At 41.9% G+C, this 15,897-nt stretch overlaps 1 protein-coding gene across 1 annotated transcript in view; it reads right to left on the bottom strand.

The window, feature by feature from the left end:
* Positions 1-15,897, bottom strand: part of LOC138540824 (vitellogenin-A2-like) — a 72,045-nt gene that overhangs the window by 39,079 nt on the left and 17,069 nt on the right. The window contains exons 14-18 of the mRNA XM_069641712.1: positions 11,276-11,400; positions 10,048-10,149; positions 7,852-7,971; positions 7,570-7,759; positions 7,309-7,402 (exon numbers count right to left, since the gene is read on the bottom strand). Of these exons, the coding sequence (XP_069497813.1) occupies positions 7,309-7,402; positions 7,570-7,759; positions 7,852-7,971; positions 10,048-10,149; positions 11,276-11,400 (631 nt within the window). The remainder of the gene's footprint in view (positions 1-7,308; positions 7,403-7,569; positions 7,760-7,851; positions 7,972-10,047; positions 10,150-11,275; positions 11,401-15,897) is intronic.

Below are 15,897 nucleotides of genomic sequence, written 5' to 3' on the forward strand. Positions count from 1 at the left end.
TGCACTGCCCCATCCAGGTGGAATAAGACCAGTGCTTGAACGGTGGATCTAAAGCTGTATGGAGGGAGGAAGGTCTTGACTTTCTTACGGGAGGGAGAGCTGATACCAGGCTGTCTGAGTTTTCTTAGCTATGTGTGTCTTGAAGGAGAGGTGTTTGCCAATATGGAACCCTAGGGATTTGGTGTATGAGGTGAGCTCATGTGTGAATCCCTTAGAATTCATGGTTGATAGCCAGGGTGTTTGGTGTTGTTGGTGAGGAGTAGGAATTTGGCCTTGGAGGGGTTGAGTTTCAAGTATGCACTGGGCATTTCTCCCTTGTAAGGCCCTAATTTCTTATCCTATTTCCTCTGACCGTTTTGCACAGGCACACACATGAGCTATTCAAACCACAAAGTGGCAACGACTGGGCACCTTTTCATACAGAACAGGATGCTACTTCAGAAATGTCAAACTAATCGTTTTTCTGTTCCTAAAACCATTTCCCAGGCCACTTAATGATATTCAAAGGAAAGCAGGTCACTTTTTTTATGCTGCACCGAGTGGCGCTACAAAGCTTCTTTTGAAGTATTTTTTTACAGAGCATCAGAGAAGAGAAGCGAGGCACCTGAGGATATAGGGATTTGAGCACAGGTTTTCTGATCCAACAACCATCTCTTAGACATCAGACCACATCTTGGCTTATTGATAGAACACATCATGGGCAGTCACGGGTGGTGTCCAACCTATGGTTGGCTTGGTCATCATAACTGGTGAATGTGTCTGCTTTTTATTTTTTGCTCTGAAAACAAATCGTTATTTCAAGTGAAGGTTTTTCTGTGAATTTTTAAAATATTATTAAAGAAGGTTATCTATAACTCGAGTAGGTTTTTTGTTATTTGTTTATTTTGATTTAATGATCTACACTAACATACCTGCAGTGGCCACTGTAGACACTTGGTCTGGGGCATGACCTTTGGCCATGAAGAGTGTACCTCAAAGAGTCATAAATTACCCACTGGATCTGGCCGTTGGCCATGCCCAGCAAACCCTTTGCCAGTGCGTGGCATCTGGCAATGCCCTGGCCACCTCAAAGAGAGCCAATGTGCCCACTTGTAATGGCTAGTGCCTCAGGCACATCAAAGTTACCCAAAGTTCCCACAGCTATGCCCGGTGGACACTATTCCAGGGGAATAACTGTGCCTGGGCCACTGCCTATGACTATGCTCACAGTACAACAAACACACCCCCATTGACCACCACCATCTAAAAGACAGGTTCACAGATCCTGATCTGCAGAATTTAATTGGGGTCATAAAGCTAAGGGTGAAGACCATATTGACAAATCCGCCACCTTTCCATTAAAACAAGTCAGATTCTAGTGCAGCCCATAACCCGTTGTGTGAGTGACCCAGAGTGTTGGTCCATGCCCGTTTCCCAATCACTTTCAACATAGTACCTGCAAACCCCCAGGTGAAGTCCTTAGATCAAGATGGCAGCCAACTAAAAATGTGCAGTACATCACCAACCAATCCGAATTGCTTTCTTTAATTTAACCAAGCTGCTTCTAACTTCTGTCCACTTCAGTTCATCGATCTGCCAATCAAAATGAACTAACCAGGCTCTGCAATAGCAGCATGCACTTCTATGGGCTGGTCAGTGAGCTCAGAATTTTTGTGCCTCATGTTTTCCCTTTTTTGGATAGCTTTTTAAAAAAGAAATGTCTAAGGGAAAAATGTAAAGAAACACGTATTTAGGGAATGTTTGGTGTCACTCCATCCAGCATTTTGATGAAGCTGAGTACAAACATTCCCTAAATACGTGTTTCTTTCCCCCGGAAGGAATCTCTCAAAACGTTCGAATAAATGTCTCTCAAATAGGTTTGGTAAGGGTTTCTCTTTGGAAAGTTTGTTTTCTCCTATGTCGAGTCCAACCTAACCACAACTATAAGATTGCTATCTCCAAATCTAATATATATCATCAGAAACATTCCCATCAACCTTGGTTGCCTGGAACATTCTGAGCCTGTACCACGGATAGGTTGCCATAGGCTACCCAGATCACAATGAACTCCAGGCCACTTAAACAAATACATTGCAGTTTGTATAACACATTCTTGGGTGACAGGACAAAAGCCACCATTCATATTGCATACATGCCAACCCTCCAGATGTAGGAGGGAGACTCCTGATCGTTCAATTTTAAAATATTGTTATTTTTCACTTTCTCCCACCTAAAATAATTGTTACCCCAGTGCAATCCTGTGGGAAAATGTATTTCTCCTGCTTCCCGTGATGGATTCTCCCCTCTAGCTGCATCAAAACGTTGGCATGTATTTATTGGTCCACATTTTTGTCTGCTGATTTATTTTATAGCTATGGTTCATGCCAGTATTAACCGAACAGCCAATGGAAGACCCGCTGTCTATGCAAAATTATAACTAGAGCGGACATCAGGAAATGAGAACAGCCTGGATGGCTCTACATTGGTACAGTAGAATACAATCATGACTCGATCAAGAGTATTAAATATATAGGAACCATATCAGGAAGTGTTAATTTGCATAAAGGTACAGGCATGTAAAGGCTCTCATTGGAGAAGATCGATCTCCCATTTATTACATTGCCCATCAATGCCTTGATTCGCCATATAATAATATTTAAGCCGAAAACTAATTTACAGTGCAAATCCTCCATGAGAGTAGGGCATTGTTCTTGCTTCCTCTAGGGGTGGATACATCCTTCATCAATGTCTGCAGCAAAGAGCACTTTGCTCAGCATATGGAGATGAAGTGGCTCCCTATCGTCATCTCCATAATGAATCTTGGGATCATCGTGGATTACAAGATGGCCTTAGATTAAACATTCATTTTGCCATGAGGTTTCTGAGATTAATGCACTAGTTTCAACACAACTCAACTGTGTTGGTAACATCTACCATGGCCTCCTTAAGTAGCCATTGTTTGGCTTTGATAAGTACAGAATAGTCTGCCAAGGTTTGTGATAACATGTTGGCAGAGTATTCATTGATCAGGAACACTGACCATTTAGCCTCCATTCTGAAATCTCTCCACCTGTGAAGCAAGAAATCACATTCAAGCCCCTTTGTTTTGCATACAGAGCCGCCAGGGCAATGGTCCAAAAAGTTTTGAGATTTTACTATGTTATAATTTATCCCAGCCCTTCTGATCTAAATATAAATGAAGCAGACATGATTAGAAATCGATTGATCTGGAAGTCTGTTACCCAGGGCACACTCTGGACCCCCCAGCTGCTCAACCATCCAGCGTTCCATACAGGCATGAAAACAGTCATATTACAGGAAAGGGGTATTCATGTATTGCACCTGTAACTTAACAGCAACGGAGACCGCATGGACAGTCCATAAGGGTTACACCCTTCAACCTCAGTATTAATAAACTTAATTCTTCTTCTCAATTCCCACCTTCACACCAGACCTATTCTCAGAGGTATCCACATGCTCTCAACTACCTGTGTCTCCATTGTCTAATGCTGGAAACCTCTCAAACTGAATTCCTTTATCTTCCAGCCCTCAATGCCTCAACCCCTGTTTATTACCACCTTCTTCCCCCGAGCACCTCCCCAAGTGTTCAAGGCTTGCATCTTTGGGGTCCTCCAACAATAGCAATCTAAAGCTCCATCATTTCACTGTCTCTGCTACCAGAGCTGAACAGATCAACCTGCTACACATCAGGAAGACCCACCCTCGTCACACCTAGCACTCCAACAAACTGCTCATCTGCATCTTGACGCTGCCTGATCTTTCTTTTGAGCCTCCCTCATTACTCCTTTGCCCCTCTTGACAAAAGTCGCAATTTGTCCACTCATAAAAGTTATAATCTCTCCTGCTCATCACCAACCTCTTCCCCACTGCCTAAATAGATCATTCTCTATGCCCAACCAGCCTGTGTACACTTTTCTATTTCTGAAACTCACCTTCGTCTTTTCAAAAACGAACCCCCCACCTGACTGCTTCTATCACTCATCAGTCTCCCCCTAGCACCCTTCTCAATCTCTCTTCCCCTCACCAGCCCCGCACAGCCTTTTGATTCTGCTTCTGCTCTTTCATCCCCCTCACCACTGGAACTCTATACACCCTGCTATTAAAAACACAATCAATATTCATGTGGTCAAGTCGGCCCTCAACCACCATCTCTTCTACTTTAAAGGTGTTCCCATAGTATCCAGGAACTCTTCTTTCACCCCTTGATAGCCCCTTTGACCATAACTGCACTTACATTAATATGCTCCACAGTGGATGGATGTTACTCCTCTCTGTGTCATTCCATCTGTTTTCATCCCAACCTGTGTTCTGCTCTTCTCCTAGCATCATCTCATACAGTGTCCAGTGTGCATTACACTAGTTGAAGGCGTTGTGTCGCAGGGCTGCCCTGTCTACTATGTGCATTTCTTTAAGTGTTTCTGATTGACACAATTTATATTTATTAATAAATGGAAGTTCAAAATCCGAACCTGACTCAGAAAACATACACCTTTGCTAAATCTTTCGGAACAAATGGACAAATGGGCCTCATTAAATGTTTGGCGGTCAGGAAACAAGCGTGCCAGTAGAAAAGTACAGGCACCCTTTCTGGACCTGCCGGGAGTTCAGACACCTACCGGCAGTGTTTTCACTCAAGCGCCGTTAGCAACTGTGCCGGTACTTCATGAGACTCCACAGGAATGGGGATTTACCGTTCCGCCACCTGGCATGATACCCCGATGGCACCGGCGAGGCAGGTGGCCGAAACAGTGTTACAGGGTTGCCGGTAACCCGCCGCCTTCCGGACGGTTTTACCGGCAACCCTGTAATGAGAGCCAATGTCTGGCTTTTCCACTATTGGGGAAAGATCCCGCATTCTCTACACAGTCACTATAGCCACTGACTTTGCGATCATCTAGTCAATACAGGACTGTGAACTGAATAAGTATTATGTGCTGGAGCCATAAATAAACTCCATATTAATTAAATAAATACATTAAAACGAGGTTCAAGTGATAAGGCCACATCACCCTAGCTTACCCTAGTGAACAAGACCCTCTGCACTTCACATTGCAATTTTCAGTGTCAAAGGCCCAGTTTGATTACTGATACATGTAGTTATATCTGTCATAAACACTAACTACACCAGCTTATCCATCGCCATATAGCACCAATGGATCTTTTTCAAGTGGTTGCAGTGCTTAAAAGAGTAAAACTTGCATATTATATACACAAGGACAGCACTTGTCAGGGAGACTAGAGCTGACATGATGGAGATTAACTAGACGTGGATAGCATTTTAATCTTCCAGCTAATTATAATGTGCTATGTTATGTTGTGTTGTGTTATGCTATGGTATGTTAATGGCGGTACTTTTAGAATTCAAGTGGCCTCATTGCACTAGGACTAAATTGTCAGCTCACATGCAATACAACTGGGAGGTTGGTTCCTTAGCTATAATGCATTGGGAATTAGTAGGTTATTCTTGTAAGTAGGGCAGATCCCTATGTGTAATCGGGGTTGAGTTACATAGGCATGGAGCCAAATAACGGAACATTCTATTCTACCCCCCTTTGTGAACTTGTTAAATCTGCCTATATTTATTGTTATAGTTTTAGCAAGGGTGGAGTTAATCGTGGCGGGACTCCCTTTCTCCTGCGCACCTCCTCTTTTCTTGTTTCCGAATCTCAGCACACGTATTTCCGAGAACGCTCGCACGCAACGAAACCGCCGGACCCGGCCAACGATCGGCTATCCAGCCCCCCTGGCGCCCTTATCTGGGAGGACCAGCCTACAGTATCTTGAAGCCCACCCCATAACTCAATTGGCCTTGAAAAAGACTTAAGTTGAAACGCGCGTCGGCTGTGTAGCGATTTACCATGTCAAAAACTTGTCATTCATTTCTACAATGATGTTTTCTTTGGTGCTAACTAATCAAAAATAAACAAATTAATGATTAAGACCTGACTGGACCATATAATTCATCAAAATCGCTCAACAGCGACCACTGGACCATCATACCCTACCAGCACCCAATTGATCCAGAGTTTGTCATTCCCACACTATGTTTATTGTTAAACTGCTAGCTTATCTTAAGCATTTATTAGAAGAATACATGTTAAATCTCTCCTAATGAATGACGTACCCCTCTAAAAGGCTGGTAGGCGATAAACACAACCATAAATTACCCCTTTATTCCAGTGGCCAGTGGGGCATCATCTTCCTAATTAGTCTTGGCTCCCAAATTACTTTTGAGATTGCAAGTCACACCTGAAGCAGAGAGATGCCAACACGCATAATACAGATGAGAGGGTGGAGAGCACATGGGTTTAGTTCCTTATGTCCATCAGAAGGTACCTCTGTACAGAGGCCATGCTAAGACGTTGAGTGCTCCTGAAATATGCTCAAACCACACTTGCATGTGCTACAGACTAACTCCCGAGAGCAACAATTCAGATTCCTGCAGGTTCACTGATCTTGCCACAACATATCGATGACTAGGAAAGTGGCCACCACCTTGAATTAGCAATCACTTGATCCTACAGATCAGTAAAGCTGACAAAGATGGCGTCTTAAATCTGCACACTCGCAGACCCAAATTCAAGTAACTCTCTCCTGGTAAAGGGGAGAGGTGTGTGGACCAACCTGATTGGTTCATGAATATAACTCTTTCTGAAGTCATGCAAAGCTACTCATGGCGTGATTTCACATTCTTTGAAATTAGTTCATTATGGGCTGCCTTACATTTGGCCACATCAGTAACAGCTGCAAACATGCTTCTCTTTCAGATGCATAGCTTAAGTTGCACATCATGAAACTCATAACACTCAGCAAGTCTGGCATCTAATGATCTAGCCGTAGCTTCTTATATTGCTTGTCTAGAAGGCTCCATATCACGGACATGTTCCTGAAATGTAGTCCCACTAAAATCAACACCCATGTAAATCCCACCAAACCCTCTCTTATCCAGTCCAATGCCTCAGTACCCTTAAGCTCGCTCATGTTCCATTGAAAGAGTTTAAAGATGAGCATGTGGTATGTCTTACTCTATTTCCAACCTGTCTTTGGACTTTCATTCCCATCCTCTATAGGGTCATTCCGCTACATATTTAGGAACTCAAAGATGTGAATCTTATGGAGACAGAATTCCTTGAATTAGCTCCTGTGGCAGTATCCTAAAGCAGCAGCACACCCACACAATTGTGCACAGAAGCAAAGCAATGTAGACGAGGTGGGGCTCTAAAAAGTCCATAACATAATGTCAGAACCAGGTCAGTAGTTTGTTCAACAGCAGTATGTGTACCTAAATATCACTAGATATTTACTTACCTGGGAGTAATATCAGCATGAACTTGAATATCAGACTCCAGAAGCTGAGCGGCACTGAAATCCGAGGATGGAGTGGGTGCCACCTTTACATCAACTGTGAAAGACAAAGATCCACATTAAATAAAGCACAGCACTGCTAAAATGTTAACAATCTGGGATCTAACACAAAACACTCTCCTTCTCAAATCAAGGAGAAAGCACATTTCATCAGACTACCACTTTAAGAATGTGAATGACCATCCAAATTGTGATAAATCTTACTGTTAATAGCAGCATTGGCGACAGCAGCAGAATATAAGCTCAATTCCATGGGTAGACCAACACAGGTGGGAACGATGTGGCGGAGTTCAGCTGCCAAAATTGGTTGGGAGTATTGTCCAGCAACACCATTGAGAAGTTTGTTCATGGCATTCTTCACCATGCTGTGTCTTGCTGCTGGTTCATAAAGAGCCTTTCATGGGTCAAACAAACAGAGGGGGAATTAAACCAGAGGAACGAGTGGAAGACCAGCAATGGGGGGTGTTAAAATGTGACATGTGTTACCTTGATTGCACTCTGAATAGACTCCTTGTTGAGGTCAGCAAAGCAAATCTCCTGGCCCAATAGTTTAATGTAAGCAGAAATCAGAGGAACTTCTGAAGGCAATCCTTTCCATTGAAACAACTAAGAACATGTGAAAAAAACACAGCACTTATAGTGATATGTTTTTAATTATTGAACAAGAAAACAAATCTCCTATGTACAACATAATCATTAAAGTTGTGAGCATTTATTTGGATAAAAGGGAATCGTCCTGATTGATGAGTTAGCTTGGATGTAAGAGGTAGTAGTGAGGAACCTGGGTAGATGTATATTATCTCCAAAGTGATGTAAGCTGGTGCTACATTAAACTGCATGTACTGGAAAGGTTTCCATGTGTTCATATCACTGCAAAAATATATTGTGATACAAAAATATCAACATATTGACCCATGGACCCTGCGGGGGGCACCCCCGCAAACCCCGCTTCCACAAAATATCCTCCCCAAAAATATCGCTTTTGCGTGGGGATATTTTGTAGGGATACCTTGCAAAGGCGAATAACGCTAGCAAATACACTACGTAATGGCATGCCTAGGGACAATATATATTGCTATCTACTTCAGCGCATAGCTTAGTGGGCTACTAAGGAATGCACAGGAGTAGGGTATGGTAACTATCTTGAGGAGGCAGCTCCACACATTTGGTTGCCTCTCAGCTTTACCGCACCTTGGAAAGCAGCGACGTCCTGGTGCATTACCAGGAGGACCTACTGGCCCATACAGTCGTACAGGCTTCTTTCCTGGTTGGACATACAGCGGTCTCATCAGTTGGTTTTCAGGGAAGCAACGATTCTGAACTGAAAAGATCCACAAGACTTGCCCATCTCAAGGAGTCCAGTGGTGGAGAGCCAAGAGATGCTATAGAACGAGTTAGCAGCACTGAGCCTTTTCTTAACAGATAATCATACCAGAACCATCAAAATACAAGAACACATCCACACATAAGGTAAAAAGCCACATTGAACTAAAATGCAGTTGAAATTGGTAATAAATAGTCTATCCTCTAGCCTCAATTTTCAGAATTCCGGTATTTAGCTAATTTTCCCATTTATGTCACCTTTGATGCTTTGCTTAGTGAAATTTTTAAAAGCCTTTCACAACAATTTCATCAATTGTTTGCTTTAATAGTTAGGATAAATGTGTAACAAGTAAAGAAGCTTTATTACGAGTTCCCTGTGGTATTTCCACAGACATACTGTTAAACTTGATTACTGCTCTCATCACTTGGTATGATGGGTTTACCACCGGATTAGAAGTGGCGGCATGGTGCTTTTAATCCCCATTTTCTGAGTCTATATGATGCCATTAGGAATTTGGCAGATTTACCACAATAGGTAATTCTGTTGTGGTAAATCTGCCAATCTTTGGCCTTGAAGAGGAGAATTTACCTCTGACTGCTGGCTGGAGGTAAACACTCTGCTTTGTGGCCAAACATGAATTTTGGCAGTGCTGTAATATTGCCAGTGATTCCATTACCATCCAAGAAAAAGAGGGGTAATGGAATTACCACCACTACCTTAATGCATTGCCAAACTAGTTATGAGGCAAATGATTTGCTAGAGTGCATGCTTTGGTTCTCTGTCTCTATGTACTGTCAATTGTGAGATGTGCCACAGTCAGCAGGCCACACACCAGCAAGGTGGCACTCTTCCAATGCTATTTTTGGGAGGGACCTCTATTTCTTTCCCTACCCATTCTCAATTAGCTGCAGCCTCGCTCCACTCCATGTCCCCCCTCCACGTCCCTCCTCGCCCACCTCCTTCCCATTGAGGCCCACTTATTGTACTTACCATGTCCCCTGTTTGCACTCGCAGGCCGCCAGGGTCAGCCCACACACAACATTCTTTTGTGCATCAGGTTTTACCCTTGCGACCTCAATACGGCAAACAAATTCTTTGGATGCGTTATTCTAAGTATTGTCAAAGAAAACACCAATTAAGCACTCTCATCACAAAAAAGTACACTTTTTGGAGGCAGGAGTGGTTGGGGTCTCATTTGTATGTAACTTCTTAGGGAAAAAACATATTTTCTTCATTTTAAAGAGGGAATCATGCATGATTATTGGTTAAATTCAAAATGTATTGGTGTGAGATATGACAATCATGTTTGTTAGGTAGCAATGCTAGGATAGGTGTGGATACACAGAGAGAAATCTTACAGTTTTCGCTATCTGCATTATCTTTTTGCGCATTGGGTACTCAGCAAATGGGACATTCTGCTTCCTCAGAGTTTGTTCCAGGCCTTCGGCTCGGAGAGCAACCTAATGAGACATAGGAAAGAATTTCACCTTGGACGATTCCATAGCAAAACATTCACGTAGCAGCTGGAAGACCACTATATGTAGGCAAAATTAGATTAACAGTTCAGAAACATGTTAAAATATTTATTGACTAATTTCGGGGTATCTAAGAATATAAGATCAATGAAGATATTATATCTTTTGCCTCTCAATGTGTTGCCAAAAAAAGTGCCATTTTCCTTTTCCTGTGGACCTTCCAAGACAAGCTTGGATAGCTTACAAAATGGACAAAGTTTAGTCACAGTCAGCATGAATTCACTCATGTATGAGTCAAATGGAGGATGCGTTTAGAAATTTAGAAATATCTTTATCTCTCTTTTATGTGAAAGATTGCAGTGACATCAGTGCGAGAAAAGGCTAAATTCAACTCTCTCTTCTTCTTCAAGACCCAATCAGCCCCCAAAACACTTCATTCAAATAATGTACTGACTGTGACATGTACTACCCACATTCAAATGTTAATGTTGGCTTTCCCTTTGGCTAACCTGGGAAAAGTGAGTGATGTCGCACTGACATTCATGCTAGAATTGTATAGATGGTGTGATTCTAGCCCTGATTTTAACATGGATGTAGCTGAGACAAGCTGATGGTCAGGTGTCTGATAGTCTGATAAGAAGTCCATCCCCTTAGCCAGCATGATAAGGTAAAACATACCGTCATGGAATTCCTTGGAATCTTTGTCAGTTTGACTTTTATAAACAGGCTTTGCTGATAAAGGTCACAGGCAAGCAGATCTGAGTGAATGATGGCTGCCAAACTGGGGATGCAAATTCAGCTGATCTCATAGCGTATTGATCACATAATTCCAAAGTAAACTTAAAAAGTTACATTCTCCCACTTGTAACATACCCTCATTTGTGCGGACCCTATGTATATGTTACCTCAAGCATGTAAGCTAGAGGAAAGTGAGGGTATTTGGTACTATACCAAGGTCGGCCAGCAATAGTGTCCAACATGTTCTGAGTAGCATAAAAGAGAAGGAACATGCCTTAAGTTAACAACTCAGTGAACATTATCTGTGGCCTTGGATAATGTTCCTGCACTTGGAAGCAGTACATTGATTCACTGAACGATTCATAGTCTTTACCTCAAAAAGGTCAACCTCCCCACCAGTGAAGTACCCTCGCATCTTAGAAGAAGCAAATACTGGAAACATAGTGTTGGCACTGTTCATTATAAGGATATCAGCAGCTGCGCCACCCATCAGTGGATCTAAAAAATAAACAATAATTGGACATTTTCTTCAAAAATGTTGTTTTACACTAACATAAAATTCTCAACAATTGCTCTTCAATGCGGAAGACACTACATTTAAAAAGGATGTTTCCATTTGCTTAATGTATATTTTAGGTCCCTTGTAATGTAGAATACAACCAATACATATATACATATTTGAATTCCATCAAGTTGCATAAGAAAGAGTATGCTTGTATATATATATATATATTTAAGGAAAAAACTTTACTTGCATGGACGTTAAGGTGAGAACATAACGCAACAAAACCCATGTAATTCAGCTAAAGCCACCTTAACTCCGGGCCCCGGTTGCGCAGCCGATGACCACAATCATAACATCACAACTATTACATTGTATATAACAGATTACATCGATAACGGCATTAAACATAACGTGATTAATATGTTAGCACATAAAAACTTTGATTTTCTTAATATCAATTTAGGCCATGGACTTGGCCATGACGAAGGCTGTGGTCACTGGCCATCACCAAACACTGTAGCTAGTGGTCAGTTAGTGTTGCAAGGTGGAAAGCTATAGTCAGTGGCCTTGGCTAAAGGCCAAAGCTAGTGGCCATTAATATGTCCGAATATACAGTCGGCACAGCCAAAGTCCATGGCCACTGCCTAGTTTTGTGTTGAAGACCATGGCTAGTGGTTGGTTATCTTGCTAAAATATTTTGTTTATTTAAACAAAATACAATGCTCTCAGCACCACGGGTTACCTAATAGCATACATACTCTATCTGGCGTGCTAGATCGGAAGTTATCGGCCCAGGACCCCTCATTAAAAGCCCTCGCTATGCTTGGGCCTTAAAGACGGGCCCCGGGCCGATAACTCCTAATCCGATCTGCTTCTTGCTTCCTATTTCAATCTGCAGGTAAAATCGAGCAGCACAACCCGTAGCATGAGCAAGTGAACAAGTGAGATATTAAACAATCAATGTCAGTCCCACTTAATGTTCTTCGAATGGTTGCAGTCTGCGTGCAAGAATAGGCATGTAATGCAATTGAAACAAATGCACATTTAAAAAACCTGTAGCTGCATGCATGTTTATATGTATCTATGTATGATAGAACGGCGGTCGCCGCCCTATAGTTAAGATGAGGCAGACTCCCATAGGAAACGCAAAGAAATGAATTGCTAATAACTTTTGACTCCTATGACGGATTTGACTGAAATTGAGAAGACAACTAGGTACGCACAAAGCCATCATGTTAGAGCTGAGGGGAGGCGCAAGAGGAAACCATGTGAAATGTGGGAGTTGTAGAGGAGCTAGAGGAGCTAGGGACAAAGTTTGGAACACGAGGCTCAAACATTTTTCCCATACCCCATTCCCCAGTGGAATCTTCGTTCAAAGGGTAAATGTGTGTTGATCGTCCCCAAGTTTAAATTGAAATCTGGGCTGGGCAGTTCCTTTTTGGTGCAGGCCCCCAGCTTGTGGAACAGTGTTCCAGAAACACTCAGAACCGTTACCAACCTTACTGTTTTTAGGAAAGGGTTGAAGACTCATCTTTTCAGATGATGAACTGGGATACGGGGGATTATGACCACCTCATGGCTTAGCGCAGACGTTTCCTATTGTATTGTTTTGTTTTTTGTTGTTTGCCTAAGCGCCCTGATGCCCACGGGCTATCGGCGCTATACAAAAAATAAATACATACATACATAAATACTCAAAGCAATCTGCGTCACAGAAACACTGTGTGTCGTGGGGGGAATGGGAGAGGGCCGGGGAGGTGAGGAGGTCATCAGGAGTGGGAGGAGCTGGCACAGATGAGGGGGACACTTGGCGAGGGCCTGGGGGGCAAAAAAATGTGTTTTGCGGCTATGCGGCTATAAAACTACACACAGCTGCTGCTATCTGTAGTCCATACACTGGAAACAGGCTTCTGAGACTCCCATCCATGCAGTAAACAGGAGCAACCATGATTAGCTTCAAAGCCTTAGCACAAGTTTCCAGACCACTTAAAGCGACATGGCCTGAGGGGACAGGTCCCGTACTCGTTTTGAAGCTAAGTAGGGTCAGTCCGGTTACTGCATGGATAGGAGATAGTCCACAGTCCTGAATTCTGTGTGTTTTCTTAGTTTTATATATCTCATAACACACAAAAAAAAGAAATAAACCACAATATTTGTTTTAAAACCATGCTACTGTCAGTCTTTGAATGTATTGCACTCTAAAGGGCAAGCTGGCCAATTACCGCGGATATCTTGTTACCAACATTATAAACACAACCCCTTGTCGGGACTTTTCAACAAAATGTATTTCATATGTGATAGCATCAGTGATGTCATCAATGATGAGGGGGACACTTGGCGAGGGCCTGGGGAGGCAAAAAAATGTGTTTTGCGGCTATAACCCAGGCTATAAAACTACACACAGCTGCTGCAATCTGTAGTCCATACACTGGAAACAGGCATTGTAATATCATCTTTGATGTCCTGGGTGTTAAGTCTTAGCAGTGCATGGTGGTAGTGTGAGTTATGGTTGCTTAACTTACTATAACTGGTGAATTTCTGGGGGGGGGGTTCGGTTTTACTTGTAACCATTATGTCCCTTTAACAAAGTGTATTCACTGAATATATATATTTATATGGTCTGAGAGACCATTTCTGTTGCCTTTTGCTGATTTGCATTCTGGTATTTGTAGTCTCCCAGTCAAGATGGGGGAATAATACCACAATTGTACACTTTTTGCCTAACATAGTTCTATATGGATTTATATTTTTGAGTGTCACTATGGTATGTGTACTTTTCAAGTTATCTTTATAGAACAGAGTATTGTTGACATTCGGGTGAGGAGGAGAAATAAAGACAGGGCAAGTAAGGCATGAGTATTTCCTCAGGATGTGGCCAGAGAGGTTGGAATCCTGGACAGTGGTGCAGTTATTCTCCCCTGAGTCTGGCTGCTTTTCAGGGCCGAAGTAAAGGACACAAGTCGGTGGACAGCAGAACATTTTTTGAGAGGGCAAACACAACCACTTAGTTTTCTTTGAGTTTGGCAAGATTGCTCAAGTATTTGGCTACCAGGAGTTTACTCAGGTTGTCATGTTCCCATTGCAGACGCTTACCCACAAAACCAGAAGCACTTGTCTCGTATTGGGATTTTGTTTTCTTGGGATCATTTCACTACAGATTGCTGGGTTTATAGGTTGAGCACCATTTATACTTTGCCCGGATATTTATTTGAACATTTCCTCTCTAAGGTTCTTTTTCTGGTGTTCATCTCTTTTTTTGAAAGTCCTATGCTATTTTGTCTTGCACTTTTTCTTCTAAAGGGAAGATCAATTGAACTACATTTGTATATTTCACTTTAAGACATATGTTCACTTACTGTGTGCACATTCATAGGTGTCAGCTTTTGATTTCCGCTATGGGAGCAAAAAAGCCTGGGCATATGTTATTCTTGCAGCCAGTCATGAGAGATATTACCCTACGTTTGTATGCAATGTGACAATAAAAGAATACGTGTGTGTTTACAGTTGAAAAAACAGTCATCTGTGATTGTTTGAAGTAGGCACATGAGAAAACACTGATAAACAAGGATTCAGAATGTTTTGAAAATACCAGAAAAACACCCGAGAAGTAAAAAATAAACACTAAAAACAGGAAACCCTAATTATAAATATATACGCGGCTATGGCAAAAAAGTAATTAAAAAGAGTTTCATAATTTTAACAGATACAGAGAGGTCGGGGGTGAGAACTCACTGGCCATTCAGCTATGGCCAGTTATCTGGTAGTGTTCTAAAATATACAGTGGGCACGGCCGATGGCCAGTGGTACAGAAAAAATCCACGGAATAACGAAACCCTTCAACTTCAATTAAAAACGTTAGTTAAAGATCAGTTAAGGTGAGAAACTTACTGCAAGTATACCGCTGAAATTCAATGCATCGGGAACTCAGGACCAGCCTTAGTTCCCATTCATATCCGCCCTAATGCTAGATCCCCCATAATGCTATTTTGTATATTATTGTGAATCCTTCCTCTTATAATATAGATGTACTCTTGGGCTTCAGAACCCAAATGCCCTCAATTAAGCAGGTCCTGAGTTCTTTTATTCAAAATATTATATATATATATATATATATATATATATATATATATATATATATATATATATATATATATATTATTTTATTTTTTTTATTTTTATTTTTTATATGTGTGTATGTATATATATGTGTATATATATATATACATATGTATAGTGATGTTTAGGGGTGTTGGTTAGGTCCTGGTGTGATTGCGATGGGGCATCAATTTTGGGAATACCCAATTGTTTTCCAATCTATGTATATAGATACTTGCATACATTCATACGTAGCTAGGGAGCAATGGAACTCTCTAAATAGGACATGGGGTGGCTCTCTGGAGGTTACAAGTAGAGTGCAGGGTAGCAGAAGAGCCTGGATGGTAGAAGGAGCAGGATGGATAGGAAGCTGTAGAGGGTGAAAAGTAGGGTTG

The sequence above is a fragment of the Ambystoma mexicanum genome, chromosome 1q (assembly GCF_040938575.1).
Source record: "Ambystoma mexicanum isolate Mex_15411 chromosome 1q, UKY_AmexF1_1, whole genome shotgun sequence".
Classification (NCBI taxonomy): Eukaryota; Metazoa; Chordata; class Amphibia; order Caudata; family Ambystomatidae; genus Ambystoma; species Ambystoma mexicanum.